The 17,973-nt window shown below is 33.3% G+C and overlaps 2 protein-coding genes across 2 annotated transcripts; one reads left to right on the forward strand and one right to left on the reverse strand.

The window, feature by feature from the left end:
* Window positions 1–1,421: 1,421 nt before the first annotated feature.
* LOC132293281 (uncharacterized) lies at window positions 1,422–2,757 on the forward strand. The gene has a single exon (XM_059790697.1). The coding sequence runs from the start codon at window positions 1,631–1,633 to the stop codon at window positions 2,492–2,494; it is 864 nt and encodes a 287-aa protein (XP_059646680.1). The 5' UTR covers window positions 1,422–1,630; the 3' UTR covers window positions 2,495–2,757.
* A 2,634-nt stretch (window positions 2,758–5,391) lies between these two features.
* On the reverse strand, window positions 5,392–10,864 carry LOC132293282 (alpha carbonic anhydrase 1, chloroplastic). The gene is made up of 6 exons (XM_059790699.1): window positions 10,701–10,864; window positions 10,186–10,394; window positions 6,948–7,054; window positions 6,710–6,812; window positions 5,958–6,146; window positions 5,392–5,850 (listed from the first exon to the last, which is right to left on the reverse strand). Exons 1-6 carry the CDS (start codon window positions 10,780–10,782, stop codon window positions 5,716–5,718), a joined length of 825 nt encoding a protein of 274 aa, XP_059646682.1. The 5' UTR covers window positions 10,783–10,864; the 3' UTR covers window positions 5,392–5,715.
* Between the last annotated feature and the right edge of the window lie 7,109 nt (window positions 10,865–17,973).

Raw genomic sequence — 17,973 nt, forward strand, 5'->3', positions numbered from 1 at the left:
TGACTTTGCCTTTTTCTCTTTCGTGCTTTTAATTTAGCTCTCGCTCCGCGGGACTTACAACACACAACATTCATAATATGTAATAATAATTTCACAACCAGATAAACATTTTCGGAATGCTTAAAACAATTCTGGAATTATAAATTGGGTAAAAATATCGAAAGCTGAAATATTATAATTAAAAACATATTAATAATGCTTCATGGACAGAACCTAAAAATAGTATTTTATTGGGATTTAAAAGAGTTGAGACTTCTATCTCTGTACTGTCCTCTGGATGTACCTAATCGGTCTTCAAAGATTCTACCATCTTCCTCAACAAATCGCACCTAACCAGATGATCATGGACAAGGGTGGTTACGTATATTTATGCCATGGTTTATATGTACTCCTATATAGATTGTCACATTGGTTGTACAACTTAGGTGGGATGATGTATCTTAAAAATGATTAACTGTAATTTAATAAATGTTGGATGCTGTGGACCCAATCAGTCTCCAATTATTCATATATATTTTTTAATTCAATTAATTAATACCCATTACTTGGAACAAGCTGGTGCCTTATTTGTTTGGCAATCAATTAATTAAAAACACTTATTGATAAAATAGAAGAAGAAGGGCAAGATATTTGTTTGGAATGATGAATTGCTTTGAGAATTTTGGGTTTTGTAACAAATAATAAATAAAAGAAAATTTGATAGTAAAAAAACAAACATTGATATGGTCTAATCACAAATACACAAATAAACGGTATTTACAAATAAAAAAAGTAATAAATAAAGATAATAATTTTGTTTGAAAAAAAATTAGAAGAACAACTTTCCTAATTAAAATAAGTAGTAGTATGAGATATTGTCAATTAATGAAAAAAAATGAAACACAAGGCAAAAGTAAAAGAAATTGAAATGAATGAAAGAAAATTAATATATATATATATGTGTGTGTCTATTTGATTAGTATGAATTTTTTTTTTTTAAATTATAAAAAATTCTCATTTTATATTTGATTAGCATCAACCTTGCTAAAAAGGAAAAGAAATTATTGTAAGTTTATAAAACTTTATCAAATTTTTTTTAAAAATTCTTAATTTTTTGTAAGAAAAATTAATGAAAAAGTTAGATGTTATGAAAAGTAATTTTCCTTCAATTTTTTTTTTAAAATTTTCTTTTCTTGATAATTAAACTTTCAAAATATTTAAAAAAATTTAATTTCATTTTTTTCTTATTATTTTCATCTATCAAAAAGACCCTTAAAAAGTGAGTCGAAATAGTAAAATTAGAGCCATGGGATTTGGGGCTCTGATCCGAGACGAGACGAGCGGAGCCGAGCCATCCCAAGGTTACAATAAAAAATGTTAAAAACAAGACAAGTTCGTCGTCGTTAAAGTTAATCAACGTTTTGGAAGTTTGTACTCTTTTGACGAAGAGATATTTTCTCCCCCTCTCTATAGAAAATGAAAAGGAGTATGTAATGTACGAAAACCATACCAAACCCCCCACCCAGCACTGATCAATCATAGACCTTCATTTCTCTCTCTGGCTTTATATTCTTCCTTTCATACAACTATCCTCTCAATTCTCTCTCTCTAAAACCTTGTCTTTCTCTCTCTAGACTTTCTTTCCAGCAGCATGCCGCAAGTAGATCTTGAAACCATAGTTTCAGTCTGCGGCGGAGGCAATGACCGGAAAATAGCCTGCGAAACTCTGGCCGACGGCGACAATCTGCCGGAGAATCCAGATCTCACCGAAGTTCCTCCTGATTTCCCTCCAGAATCGTTTTGGCTATCCAAAGACGCTGAATACGATTGGTTCGATCGAAACGCGTTCTACGAGCGCAAAGAATCCACCAAAGGAAATTCGAATTCGTCTAATCAGAATCCGAACTCGAACTCCTCGTCTCAGCGATTCTCTTTGAATCTGAAGTCCAAGGCTTCGATTATTGGATTGCCGAAGACACAGAAAGCTAGTTATGTCGATACGAAGCGAAGGACCTGTAAACCGGCCAATATCCGGTTGTTTCCGAAGCGATCCGAGTCAGTCGGAAAATCGACAGTTCCGGTGACAGAACCGTCTTCGCCAAAGGTTTCCTGTATGGGGAGAGTGAGGTCCAAGAGGGGCCGCCGGAAACAGGCGTCACAACCGGCGAAAACGGTGATAATTACTACTGATAAAGAAAAAACCGATGGTGGACGCCGGAAAACCGGATTATACTCTCGTTTTATGTCAGTATTCCGGTCTACTCGTCGCTCGAAACGCTCAGTTGAGAGAATCGAGCCGCCAGTTGATTCGCCGCCGAGAAAGAGCGTGACGATAAAGGTGCGTGAGATGCCGCTTAGTGCTGAAAAGGTCGGTGAGCCCCCCGGTTTGGGAGGGATGACGCGGTTCGCGTCGGGCCGGAGATCGACGTCGTCGTGGGGGACTGATGACTTGGATCAGATGCTAGATGTTCGCGTGTCTATATCCGAGCCGTCAGATCGGGATTGCCGTGTGTAGTGGTTTGATGGGGGACCCACAGGAAGAAGTTGATTGCGGTCGTGATGGGGAGCGTGGTTAGATGGTCGTTGAGCTGACGTAAGATGATGAATAACGACTTGGGATACACAGGTAAATTCACAGTTTATTTAGCCCCTTGTGGTTCTTGGTTTTACTCGATCTTATTAATTAATGTAAATATGTGAGTGGTTTTGGAGTGAGCAGTTGTAAATCATTGTCTTTTTTACTTTATAAATGAAAAATCTATGGATTTTATTGCAAAACCATAATGATTTTTGTCTCAATTCAATATCTGTCTGCTTTTTATATTATAATAATTTACTTTTGATTTTGTTACGTGACATTGTCTATTAAAAAATTCTCATTGAGAAACGCTCTGGCCCATTTCCATTCCCGAAGTCGACGTTTAACATAGAACGGAGATAGTATTTAAGTTGCAACTATTATGCGATTGGCAGTAGGGCACACCAAATGTCTTGGGCTAGGTCACACGATTTCCATTCCCGAAGTCGAAGTTTGCTCCAGAGCTCCGAACGCGGATCAACGCTTTGCGAGCCGATTCGGCTGCAATTCACGAATTCAAGTTTTGCAATTCACGAATTCAAGTTTTGCAATTCGTGATTTCAGATTTAAAATTCTCGAATTCAGATTTCAAATTGGCATATGGAGCAAGTTGGCATATGGAGAAGTAGACTAAGTTTTTTGCATCTGGAGAGAGGAAGAAGAAGAAGAATGATTGTTGCAGGCTTGAGAACTCGAATAGAACCTAAAATCGCCCTAATTGGTTGGAGAATGGTAGAGAATCATCGGCCTCCACCTAGAGACCACTAGATTGATTTCTCCTCTTCTGACCGTGGCTGGTCACATGCCAAGTTTGGTATATCCCGCTGGTGCCCTAGCCTCTCTGTTGAGATTGAGTGGCTTGTAACTTGTTTGGTGCTTTATAGTTATAGGCATGTGCATATAGATGAATTTTTCAGGGCCGGTTGGGCTCTTGTTTTTAGGCCTTTATTGTTGGCCTTGTTTTGTTCTAAATGTATTCTCCCAATGGCGCAATATATATTTATCCAACGATCTATAAAATTGCCTAACTTTCTTAAAAACGCACACACATATATTAATATTCACTACACAATAATATATTTGAAATACAATTAGCAACAAAAAAATATTTTTAAAATTAATATAATCATATTTCACATAAAATAAATATATAAACATAAAAATATATAATATACACACGCTCTTACGGCGCTCCCGCTCTCACCTAATTTTAAATTTTAACGCTCTCGCACTTCTGCTCTTGCTTCCGCATTATGTGACTTAGGTCTTGGGTCGAAAAAGCTTGAATAGAACAGTTCAATTTTTTTTTATTTTTTTGAGATTAATGAGTGTTGGAAAGCAATTCGAAGTTTGAGTATGAGAATTGCCACTTTAACTAAAAATAACACTAGTTTTTAGGTGGATGGATGTTTGTTATGCTCCAACAATATGCATTGGTGAAATCATTTACCATAGTGATTTGCAATTGAAAAATATATATATATATATATATATATATATATATTTACCGAACTACGTAACCTAATGCAATTTAAGTCACATCTAGGTCCTATTGCTATACCATAATTGATAATACCAACAATTGGGTGGTTGGGGTTGAGAGTAAAATCGTTGCAAATGAAATTATTAATTGATTGTATTCAATTGCGACCATTGGGCTTCTTACGTTATGGCCTTGGGGGTATGGCCCAATGATACTTGTAAATTTGAGCTTTATTTTTCTTTTTATTTTTCAACTCTCTTATTTACCGGGGAGACAAAAAAAGAAAAAAAAGAAGTGTTTTGTTAAGGTAGTTATACAATCAAGTATTTTATTAAATTATTATACAATTTTCGGATAGTGAAGAAACATGTGTAAGAAAAAGAGTAATGAATTGAATAAATGATACTGAAATGGATGTGTGAATTGGTGGAAAAATCAGAATATACAAGTGGTATATATCTGTGAGAAGGCAGAAGTTGCAGCAATTGGGAATAAAAAAAATAAAAAAATGGTTTGAATTGATTTAACCATTTTAATAAATAGTTAACACCATTATGAAGAACATTTGTATTGAACCTAATGGTCTGATTTTACAACGAACTACTTGGATTTAAATAGAACCAACACTAATAATTAAGCTAGGACTAAGGAACAATTCATTCAAAACCTACATCGGTTGCAGACAAAAACATAAAATAAAATAAAAATAAAATGACATCATGTGTATGCCATCTCACGTACTTTGCTTTTACTAATTCCTTTTATATACATTCAAAGTAATTTTTGAGTGGCGGCGTTGGAACAAACCAACCACTCCCAGTCCCAGCGTCAAACACGCCCTCAATGTCCGTTGAATCATTGACTCACCCCAATAATATTATGCGTGCGGCGTCGTATATGTCATATGTGTACTGTAGAGGTCAACATGTAGCTGTCCATTTATTATTATTACTATTATTATTTATATAATAATACACACACACAATTTGTATAACACACACAAGTTGTTTTAATCATGCACATTTTTTAGTTTCTTTTAGGTGGGACTGGGTAATGTGTCAAAGATTCCCTATTGTGCGTTACGTCTGGGCCATCTTTGACTCCTAAGGTGGAAGCTAGTGTGAGTGTGCAAGATATTTTAGTCTTTAGACAATATTGGCGTCACTATCCATATCTATATCCATGCTTGCTTTACCATTGAGACAAGTTGTCTCCTTTTAATCTGATTTACGATTTTGAATTTGTGAATTTCAAATCATACATAGAGCAATCTTACTGTTGCAACACATGCAAAATTCCAACAGCAACAGTATGAAATTTCATCTGAATTATAAATGAACCAAGTTACTCGGAAGAATTAAATGAGCCACCAACTCTTTTTTTATTGAAATTCGCTCCAAAATATATAGCTGCATAAACTTAGAACATGAACCTTGAGCTACATATGCAGAAAATCAAGCACTCAAACACACCAAGACTAACTCGATTAGAAGCTAATTAGACAGATATTTATGGGTGTGGTGGGGGGGGGGGGGGGGGGGGGGAAGAAAGGCACGGGAGATGGATCAACCTGTATGTACAGGATAATATATATATATATATATATCATATCATATATATATATATATATATTGGATGAGGTGACATTGAGATCGAGATGACAGTGTTGATAGATTTAGAAGTTGTTAACATTATTAAATAACTGAACAACTCGCCCATTCAATTCCTGCATTGGTCTTGTGTTGTTCCTGCATCCTGGTTCCAATGGATGTCTCAGAGCGTCTACCTGTTCCTTGGATATGGATCTCACCTGCATAAGTCGGATACTAACGTCAAGATAACGACATACCCTACTCACATAAATGTGCTATGTATATATATATATGTCAATGAAATAATTTTATTATTTTTACGTACCCTGCCAAGGATGTGCCAGATTACGTTCTCGCTGCATGGAGGAGTGGTGAGAGAACCATAATATTTGTAATAGTTTCTGGTGCGGGTAACTCGCTCTACTTGTTTCAGATCAAATGTCCCAACCGTAACATGAACGTCTTGATGGTGTTCACTCTTCTGTTTACTCAATTCAGCCAACTTTTTATGCATCTGCAACCATAAAACATTACAAATTAATATACTTGTAAACTTTCTCTACATATATATACCTTGAATTCCTTTATGTAGAACCAAATTGAATTGTAATAAAATTTCGAACTTCTTACCGTTATACTTGGTCATGAGTCTGATTTTCTAGTTTTTTTTTTTTTTTTTTTTGAAAAGTCTGATTTTTCTAGTATTGGTTACATTCTTGATTCAGAATTCTTCTAATAATGATGTTCTAAAAGGTCAATTACCTGAATCTCAGGATCTGTTTGGTTTGTAACTCATAAAATAGTTCTTAAGAACTTAAAAAACCGGAAATAGTTTTCCGTTAATTGTAAAAGATAATTTTGTAAGAACAACTATTTTTAATTGAAATTTTAGAAAACAATTCTTAGAAATTATCAACCAAACAAGCCCTTAATATGAGATTATTCTCAGAAATCACTGTTACTCGGAGATTGCTTTACAGAAAAATATATACATATACATAGAGTTTTTGCTTCCAGGATTGTCATTAAACCATTATTGACAGAAATGAAGATTAAATTGGTGAAGTGTATATATACCCTAGCAAGAAGTGAATCGGCACGGCCAAATCTATAGAGGATTCCCACAGCTGCACGGCTGCCATCTTCCGCTTGGTGGACTATATGCAACTCTGCATCGAATCTGTATCATCAAATGATTGAGTTTATTATAAGTTTTTGTTTGAAGAAGCTGATTATGATCATGCTAAATTGCTAATAAGGACGAATATGGGTATATATATATATATATAGAGAGAGAGAGAGAGAGAGGTCATACTGGACTCCATTAAGTCGGTGCTCGGAAGGAGAATGCCAGTGCATCTGCTTCAAACTGTAGTTCCTACCTTCTACAGTAATTACTCCAGCTTCTTTTCCATATTGCATCTTCACGTAGAAACAGTGTTAGGAAAACCATTCTTCAAATGACTGTTTATGCATTTTCTATCTCAAATTAATTACTAATCTATCTTAACCCAACTCTCCCTTCACAAAAAGCAGAGATGATAATGAAAAATCATTAGTTCAGCAAATAAGATACAAATGAAATTAAAAGGGATTTTAACCGTACCGAGCTAGGAGTTGGTGTAAATTAGTAAAATTACACTAACTTTTTCCCAGGTTTTGTCAATATATGCTGACCCAACGGGATATAAAGTAGTTAGGTTGGGCTCCAGCCCACTCCAATTTTTTTTTTGGTTAATTACAATGACACCCCTTGAGGTTGGTCATATTGACAACGATTTACAACTTAACCGTTTTTTAAACAAAGAGACCCCTTAGTTTTGAAGAAGTTAACAAAGACACTCCAATGGTCGTGAATTGACATTATTGTCCTTTGACACATTCAATTACGATTTTATCCAATACAATTCTTTTTTATTGACCAAAATACCCTAAAAACCCTACTTCACACCCACTACCATATTTCACAGCCCTACCATAGCCGCCACCACCTCAACCACGATGGTGCTAAAAAATAAAGCTATCAAATATTACAAAATACAAAATAGAAAGTGCAAAGATCAACTCCTAGTCTCTCCTAAAATAGCAATCCAATTTGTTTTTGGAAGCTTGACTATCCGAGAATCAATATTTTACTGAGCATCGTAGCCTTTGAAGTGAGAAAGAATTAAACATTTTGATTTGATTTGCACGAATCTCGACTCTTGTTCAACACCTTGATTAATGACTCTGTATAATAAACAGACATATATGTGTATAATATCCATCTGCTTCCCCGAATCCACTTCCCCCAAATTCTTGTAATCTATCTTTTTCCTATGTATACATGTGTATATAGATCACAAGCTTTTGTTTGGTGGTGGGTTAGCGTTAGTGCGATGGCGGCGACTGTGGTTGTTGGGGAGAGGTGGCAGTGGCTGTTGTTGGCGTCGGTGCGATGGTGGCGGCTGTGGATGAGAAGTGGTGGCGACGGTTGTGGTTGAGAAGTGGTGGCAGTATAAGAAGGGAGAGGCGGCGACTGTGGTTGTTGGCTTCGGTGCGATGGCGGCGACTGTGGCTGAGAAGTGGTGGCAGTGGCTGTGGTTGAGAAGTGGTGGCGGTGGCTGTGGTTGAGAAGGGCAACGACGGCTGTTGTTGATCAAGAGGCGACAGCGACGGCGGCTCAAGAGGCAGCGACGACAATGGCGGATCAAGACGCAGAGGCGATGGCGGATCAAGATGGCGGATGTGGATGGGTCGGTTCCAGAGGTGGAGGAAGGAGGCTTTGAGATTTAGTTATATATGTATATATATTTATATATGATGTATATATTTGAGATTGGTTATATGTATATATATTGATATATATGATATATATATATATATATGATGGTACTGATATAATAGTGAATATATATAAGGGCAAATTTGACTTTTCATGAGTTCTGATATTTTATCAAAAAATAAATTAAACATTAAAGGGTAGTTTCGTCTTTTCAAGCGTTTTAAGGGCTTGTTTGGATCAGAAATTCTCACAGGGGATGTCTTTGTTAAAAAAATGGCTAAGTTGTATATGGTTGTCAATAGAGCAAATCTCAGGGGGTGTCATTGTAATTAACTTTTTTTTTTTTTATTATATTACTATAGGTAAATTTAGCTCAGTCCAAAAAAAAAATTTATTATTAGTATTAACCCACCCAAACAAACTCAAGATTAAAATAAAGGCCTAATCCAAACAGGGCCTAATACATGAACTAGTGCCATGGTCCTAGCCCTAAGAATTACAATTGGCAAACCTCTGTTCTCATTTCCACAACTCCACCAGTCCACCACTATCCTCCTCTGACCTCAAATATTTATATAGATTATTTATTAAAATATATATATATATATATATATATATATATATAGATTATGTTATAAATTTTTTTTTTTATATAGATTATGTTATAAAAAATAAAAAAATTGCCTAAGAAATTGTGTTATTAAATTTATGTTTAATTTTAACTCACCCCATTCTCAATTCCTAGATCCGCCCTTGTGCTGACCCGCTCTTGATTGCCAATTTACACTGACCTTTATGTATATACACAGGTCTTACAAGAGTACAATTGGAATTTGAAAATTTCTAAATTGCTCACAGTATTTTTCATTCGTTAAAGAAGGTAGGGCTACAATTTGAGCGGATTTGAGGTTCAACTTTAGCCCAATCTGACAAATAAAATATTCAACTCTAACCTAACCTTCAATCCTAACCATTTAACTTGAGCACAACTCATCATTTTCTTTATAATCTTAACTCAAATTTAGATTTTGCATTAGAAAGTCGGGTTAGTTTAATATGACCAATCTCCACATTGAAAGCTTAATGTGATTTTTAAGTTAGTTTAAAATTATATTACTGCAAAAATACAAAAATAATAAATAAATAAATTATTGCAAAATTTTAATAAATTAGAGACAAATTCTTAGAAAATTAATCTCCCAAAGCATACAATAAATTAAAATTTAAACAAAGGGAATTGAAAAGAAAAGAAAAAAAAGTGATCATAATTTAAATATTATATATAATGTATTTAAAATAAATATATATATGAAAATAATATTAAAATTCAAGTTTAGGTTACTAACATCTCAATCCAACCTTAACTCTAATTAAATTTGAGTTGAGATTTTTTAATTCAAATGCAACATTAATTGTAAAAATGATTAGTCAAACTTGCAAAAAATCGGCATTGGATTCGGGTTGGGTTCGGATTGTCCAACCTAGTTGCATCCCTAACGAAAGTGAAGGTATGTGTTGCATACATAAAAGTTTCAAGGGAGGGAAGTGTAAGTTGGTAACAAGTTAAAGGCCCTCCCTAGAAACAATGCTGGCTCTGTGGATGATTTAAGCATGCCTTAACAATCAAGAAATAAATAAATAAAAAAAGAAGTTGACATCCAATTGAGAAAAACAGAGATGATAATGAAAAAGAATTAGTTAAAACAAAATATAAAAATGTAAATGAAGATATAATAAATGGGAAGTAAAAGCAAATAACGGTAAGGTAGGGAAAGAGAGGAGGACAAACCCCAATGCTCAAGCCACTGTTGTGCATGGTAGCGTTAGTAGAACCATACTGTCTTAATAATGGCTTCAATGTCTGGTTAAGCACCACTTTTTCAGTAACAATGTCAATTGGTGACTGGTGTTTTCCACTTGAGCATGCATCGTATTCTGGGGATAATTTCCCCCAATTTCCTGGTCCTTGGGGCCCCGAGTAAGTAAATTGAACAAATCCTGAACCCGGAAACCACGGTGTTTAACCATTTTTTTAACCCAAGAAATAAAAAAATGAATATATATATATATATATATATATATATATATATATATATATATATATATATATATTGTGTGCCAAAACAAAGGAGCTTAAATCGATGACCTTTTTTTCAAAATGATGGATAATGGGACATATAATTGAAAAACAGAGTATGTACATCAAATATGAAAACAGTGTGTGTGTGTGGGGTGGGGGTGGTGTGGGGGCGGGTGAGAGATAGAGAGAGATCTAGAGGAAGGGAGACATATATATATATATACCTCCGCTATCGTGATCGGCATTGGTGTTGATGAGCAGTAATGCAATTGAGACAACATAGAACAGGACTGGAGGAGGAGACATTGTGTTCTGAAGTTGAATGAATTCTCTTCTCTCTCTCTCTCTCGCTTAATAAGAATGAACAACTACACATATATATATATATTGCCCAAACAAAGTCAATATATATGTGTGTGTGTGTGTTAGAAAACTGTACAATACCGGGAAATTGTATAAATAATATTACTTGGCTATGATGGTTTCCTTAAACGGCACCGCTTTTTGATGCTAAAATAATGGGTATCAGACTTTTGGAGCACCTTAATATAGTCCTGTATCTCTCCGTATTACCCTCTCTCACACACACAGGCTGTGTGTATTGTGTCATTTTCTATGTAATAAAAACAGCTTAATTCCTCCAAATTTGAGAGTCATGGCCTGTTATCAGTTGTAACTATGCATTTGTGGATCAAGTGGCAGAGTGGTCCAGTCCGTATTTGTTATTTTTTGCTTTCCCAAATATATATAGTTTATACTAACCAACTCTTAACTTTTAACAACAAAAATAACAAAAAAAAAATTCGTATCTTATACCAACATTATCCTTAAATAAAATTAAAAAAACACATTACATTATATGACATGACGTTTATTCCAGACAGGGTAAGTATTTGCAACTATATACCGTATAAGGTCATCGATTCCCAACGTATTTTCAGTTTTGGAGGTCACCAATGAATAGGATTAATTATTTGTGGACCAACGATCGATTTTAGTACTGGAGGCTTATTTGAGAGTGCATATTAAATCAATTCTTGAAATAAGGTGCTGACTATTTATCAAAATAAATTGTTGAAAACTGAACAGAGATTCCCAACTCCTCTATGATGACGATGAGAACCTATGAAAATATAGAAAAATGATATACTGCCATATTAGATGTTGATGTTTAAAAATTAGAGTTGATGTTTAAAAATTAGAGTTTTTAAGAAAGTATGTAATTAATGTATTATTCCTTTTTAAAATTATTAACTTGTTCTTTTTAATTTAAATATGTATACTTATCAAATTTAAATTTTTTTGAAAATATATAGAACAAGATGTAAAAATAAGGCTTAATTGCTCTAACTTTTTAAAGAGGACAACTAATTTGGAACTTCTAAAAATGAGATAGTGGATTAATAATATGGGACAAAAGTAGTAGCTAAATACAGTATAGAAGCCTAAATTACATTTAAGTAAAGTTATGAATCCTAAATAACACATTGGTCTATTTTAAGAGTTTGTTTTATTTATTTATTTATTTTTCCTTTGGTTGATGAATTAAGCAAAAGAATTACATGTGAATTAAAAATCATGGACGGATTTATTATTTAGAACTCCTAATTCTACCTAAATATAATTTTCTCAATAATTTATTATATGAACATCCAAAATTGAGTGAATAATTATTATTATTATAGTAACAATGACAATAACAATAGAGTAAATGTGGAAGGATTTAGTATTTTTATTTTATTTTAAATTTTAGTGGTGATAGACAAGTATGAATGTTTTTACTATACATTTTCCCCTTTTATGTATTTATATTTGGGAGACGATATTCATACTACATTTTTTTTACTTTTACACTCCACTTTTCTTTTTTTCTTTAATGTGAATGACAAAAAAGTCCATAAGTAAATTAATGCATCACTTCTTATTTTATTATACCATAACTACCCTTTACACTATAAACTCTCTTTTTTTACCTTCTTTACTTACTCTAAAATTATAGTTTAATGTGGCAATAAACCAATTATGCTCCTTAATATTATATGAAATATTAAATGCACTACCTAATTTTAGATAAAACTATCATTTTCTTCACCCTTTTTTCTTTCTATATCAGTTATTCCTTTTATTGAAAATTCCTCTTTCTATAAAATACTTTTCTTGAAAACTCTGTTGCAGTGAATGATTATTATTATTATTATTTTTTTAATCTTTTTCTGCTTTTTTCAATTAATTAACATTATATCTTGTTAATCTTTCAAAAAAAAAAAAAAATTATAACCCAAGGAATAAAAAATAAAAATAAAAAAAAAGGAAATTTTTTTTTGAAGGTGAATACTATGGATGTAGGTTTTGACATAATATGCATCTCTTTTTCTTTTCTTTTCTTTTTTTTTTTTTCATAAAATCCTTGTTTTTGAAATTTTATTGTCAAAATAGTTAGGGCATATTATGTCAATAAAATTTAAATACATTTCAAATTAATTCTTAAAAATCATGTGAAGAAAAAAATTGAAGTTAAACTCAAAACACACAATAAAAAAGGAAAAATAAAAGAAATAATTACCATCACCATTCACATCAATGGTGTTGAATGAGTTATGAAGTTTTAATAATTCTTACATTCTTTTAGTGCTAATCTTCCATTGTTATACACAAAGATTAATATTAAACCATAACTTAAAGAGATGGAGAGAGTGAGACAAATATATATTTCTATAATTGAAAGGGTAATTGTGGTATTTAAAAAAAATATTTATTTATAAAATTAAGAATAGAAGTGCCATTTCTTTTTAAAATGTAATCCAATTGTAAAAAAATAGAGTGCGTTTTCCCTTATATTTTAATAAGATAATATTTGAAATGAGAATTTTAAATTATGAAGAATTTTCGCTTCATTGTAGTTTTTCAAGTTCTAAAAAATAACCAAATAAATAAAAATTGATGGCGACAGAAGAAAAAGTGGGTCCATCGGTTTTGTGGAAGCCACAAAATGGTAATGGAGAATTCCATTATTGAAAAGCAGTGGGGACAAAAGGGTCAGATACCTTCTTATCATTTTTCTCAGAAACTCATGCACCATTTTCTGTTTGTCGTTATAAAGACAAATAGAACCTCCAATTAATTGCTATACTTCTATTATTAGTTTCATGCACCATATCTCATCAATCGGTCACCATTAATGGGCCGACTCGCTCCACGTGGCAGTCACCATTAACGATCACTGTGTTTTTTGCAGAGTCAGTTCCTTTTCCAGTATCTAATACCCCATAAGAAAAAGAATTGGTTCGCACTTTACATACTTTTTTGGAATGACTTTGGTTGTATGACCGACCCATCCACTAGCCTTGGATTACACAAATATAACAATAGCATGATACACCAAAATCATTATTCAATCCATAAAATAACATGGATTGTTGGTTTTTTATTTTTATTTTTATTTTTGCTAGAATTTTTCTCATTGTCTAATTTTTAGACGTTCAATCTCAAGTATAAGAGGAAGAGTGTTAATTATAAAACCTTTGTTATATTATTATGAATATGAATCATGAGATTACAGTGAAAACACGATTCATACAATCAGTTCTATTTTTATTTATTTATTTGCTACAATCAGTCCTAAATAGTTGTGGAGTTTAAAGAAAAATTAGTTCAAATTTTTGCAAACTTCACTTTGATAAAAAAATAATTGTTTCGTAGATGGTGTGGTCAACCCTTGATAGGTCACTGTAACCTCCCTCATAAACAAAACTCAGCAGCCACAAACTTAGCATGAAGTAATTGTAGCCTCGTGAATCTTCTCCAACATTCATGCATCGGATTATTGATGTGTTTGTGCAGTCCATCGCCTAAACTCTAGTGTAGAGTCATATCTGTGCACCAAAAAGTAGATCGTCATTAACCCTAGCTATAATACTAATAATAATATAAGTAATTGCAACCTTTTTGTATTAGTTTTATTATTTTTAGATAAGTTGGTTTTTTTAATATAATTTCTCACAAATAAAGTTCTAAAACTTGAATATCTTATCGAGGTTGTAGAACTTGAATCACAAATTTAATTTATATTATCAGTTCGTGAATTCTGATTGAAACTCTACTTCATTTATAATTCGTATAACTTTAAAATAAGGGGCATGTAGTTTGCCACAAGTTACGAAAATGGATTGGTACGGGACTCGTCCAATGCATGTGCCCCCACTTGCGTTAATTCTTCTCCTATATTTTCTTTTCTCTCTTTCAAATTGGTGAATCCTAATATAAAAAAAATTAATTAGAGAGTCAAATCTTAACTTTGAATTGGGCTGGTCACATAATCACATTTATGGAGAAACAAATATGAGACGCTATATCCTTTCATCTTAAGATGTCATTTAGTATATTTATGTCTTTTTAGTTTTTGACCAATCACAACTACCAATTGGGAGGCTTCATAATTGAGGCGATGGAAAGAAGAAAACGGAGCTTGTGAAAAGCTTCACGAATTGTTTCAACAATTTGTAAAACAAAATATTTTCTTCCAATTGTGTTGTTTCTTGTTTTAACTTTGGTTGTTTTTCTATTCCCAACGTATCAGAGTATTATCCTAATAATTACAATTGTCCATACACTTATTAATTTAACACACTCGTGGTGTATGAGGGATATTTCATAAGACTTGTTAAGGAGCGACAATTTGTATTTGCAGATTATAATCATGTCATATTAATTTAAGGATATTAAACTATACAGTTCAGACTCGTTTAATAATCATGTCAAGAACTCTCAACACTAACTGATCTATTTATTAAACAGATTTACACGTGTAACTTGTTTAATGACTTATTTACAAAAACAAAACATTATATTATTTAACTTATAAATAATCCTCAATGAAACAATAAATACTAAAAAATTATAAGTTTCAATGCAACCAAATTACTAAATATTCTCTGACTTACAAAAAAATTAAATTATAAGACATAAGTTTAGGTAGTAATTTTGGAACTCAAATAAATATTTATTTATGATATGTATAATTAAACGTGTATAAACGAGTTACACGGGTTGAACTCCTCAACCTAAACATAAAACGATTAACTAAATAGATTAATCGTGTCAACTTATTTATAATTCGAACCCGTTTAAGATTAATTCAAACTCGCTTAACTCGTATTGTGCTTGAATCATATTAGAGTCGTGGTGACGAATCATGTCAAATTTTACCATCTCTAAAGTCATCCGGATGAAAAATCATATTCGGAAAATCCCCTTTTTAGGTGATGGGAATCAGATGCCTTATCCCTATGTTCCAAAAGGAAACTTACCACTAACTTTGCAAAAGGTGAGAATGCAAAATGTGGTTGGAAACGAACGTACTTGATGAACACTAGGAACATCCAACACTCTGCCTTCCACAAAATATGGGAAAGAGCAGAAAGATACTATATATGTTGACATCTCTTTTCTTCTGAGCTCAGAGATATAAAGTTATATTCCTCATAAAAGGTAGGTCAACTTCATTGTTGGAGATATATCTTTATACAAAAAAAAAAAAAAAAAAAAATTAGAAAAATAAGACTTATTTGGATAATGGTCCAATGGATACACTTCAGTCACCACAATGTAAGGTGCACATACCATACTCTGCTAGTGCTAGAGGCTTCTTTCACAAGATAGGATCAACCAGATTTTTTTTTTTAAATAAATAAAAAATAATAATTATACAAGTTGAGGACTGAGGCAAAAATTCCAGTAGTTTTTTTTTTTTTTTTGGTGGGGGGATTTTACAATTTTTTCATTATGGGTTCGAATTCCTCACTATCCATTTTGAAAGAGAAGAGATCATGCCATTAGACTAATGGTTGATCGGTCCGTTATTCCTATAGTCGGTAATTTATAACAACACGAGTAAAGAGAGCTTCAACGGACCTCGAACAAATTGGCCACTCGGAACACGTTTTAATTATTTAAGTTGCCGTGATAGCTTCTTTTAGCAGAATAATAGTGACATTGAATTGTGCATGTAAAGATGGCCTTAATTAATTGCATTTGGATCAAGTTTTGACATTTCTCTTTATGAGCATGGCTTATTGGGCTTCGTCTGTTAAAGTGCCTAGTTATGTTGGATCGGATCCATACCTCCCACTAACTTGCAGTTCAAGTGGGCATTAGGCTATCAACCCAGGTCTCTCACTGCCCTGATTTGGTCCGATTTGAAAACGCTCCTTTTCTTTTTAAAATGAGTTAGAGAAATCGGGCTATTGATGGGCCCTCATGAGCACTTCTTTCAGTTTAGTTTAGGCTTCATTATTAGGACTGCACCAACCCAATCTCAATCCAAAATCGGGTTGAATTGGGCCAGCCCGAATTCTACCCAAAATGGATTAGGTCCATTATTCAATCAAATATTTTGAACGACGAGTTTCACGAATCCTTTTTTTTTTTTTGGGGGGGGGGGGGGGGGTTAAAGTAGTTGTTTGTTTGTTTGTCTAGAGAGAGAGAGAGAGAGTGTGTGAGCATATCTCACTTCAAAATTCATATCTACACCATTATCTCAGTCTGTCACTCCTGCATTAATACTCTCTCTCTCTCTCTCACACACACACACTCACAAATATGCATGCATACAAGTTATATAACTGTATCTCTCAAGCATATATCATGACTACTACTCACACCACATGGACCATTTGTTGTGACACTACCATATGTATATACTGGAATAGTGCATCTGAGTTGGGCAGAGTAGAAACACCTACATCTCGTACATGTCTCACACAGACATTTTATCATTTCATGGATGGATGGATGAGATCAATGCCAAACAAATTCGGAAGAACCAATCTGGACCACCCGATCAAGAAAAATCAGTGTATCATATGAAATAAGTATTAGTCAATGGATATAGCAATATTATTTCTTGAACGTACGTCTAGCTACTTAGGCTAGCTATTTCATACATAAACAATCCTCTCTGGTTTCGCTTTCTCCCTCCTTCACCTGTAAGAAGAAAAAAATGAAGGGAAAAAGAAAAGAAGAGAGAGAAAGAGAAAGAAGAGAGAGGAAAAAAATAAAAATAAATAAATAAATAAATTCTTAAGTTTTTTATTTTATTTTCGGTTTAGGGTTGGGTTCGGGTTGAGCCCTAGCCCAATCCAAATATGTCTGGATTTTGAAAAATTCAACCTAATTTGAGCCCGATTTGTGAATTTAAAAGTCCAAAATTTAAAATTTCTGGGCTGAGGTAGCCCGCCCAAGTTACACCCCTAGATAAAGTAAGACCACCCAAACAATATTTGGATACGGCCTGGACGTGTTGAATTATTGGGCCTTGAGCCTTTTATGTAAACCCACTCTACTTGCAAGATATGTAAATTAAAGTTGGGCTCGGACTGGACCTGTTGTAACATGATTATTTTGGACCATAGAAGCTCAAACTGGCTTGAAACCGATGCATTTGCTTGCCTATTAAGTTACGATTGGCCAGAAACACAGTCTTAGAGAAGAAATCATCAA

This window comes from Cornus florida, unplaced genomic scaffold (genome assembly GCF_030987335.1).
Source record: "Cornus florida cultivar Cherokee Brave unplaced genomic scaffold, ASM3098733v1 CherokeeBrave_3.0.0_Hap2_Chr02, whole genome shotgun sequence".
Lineage (NCBI taxonomy): Eukaryota > Viridiplantae > Streptophyta > Magnoliopsida > Cornales > Cornaceae > Cornus > Cornus florida.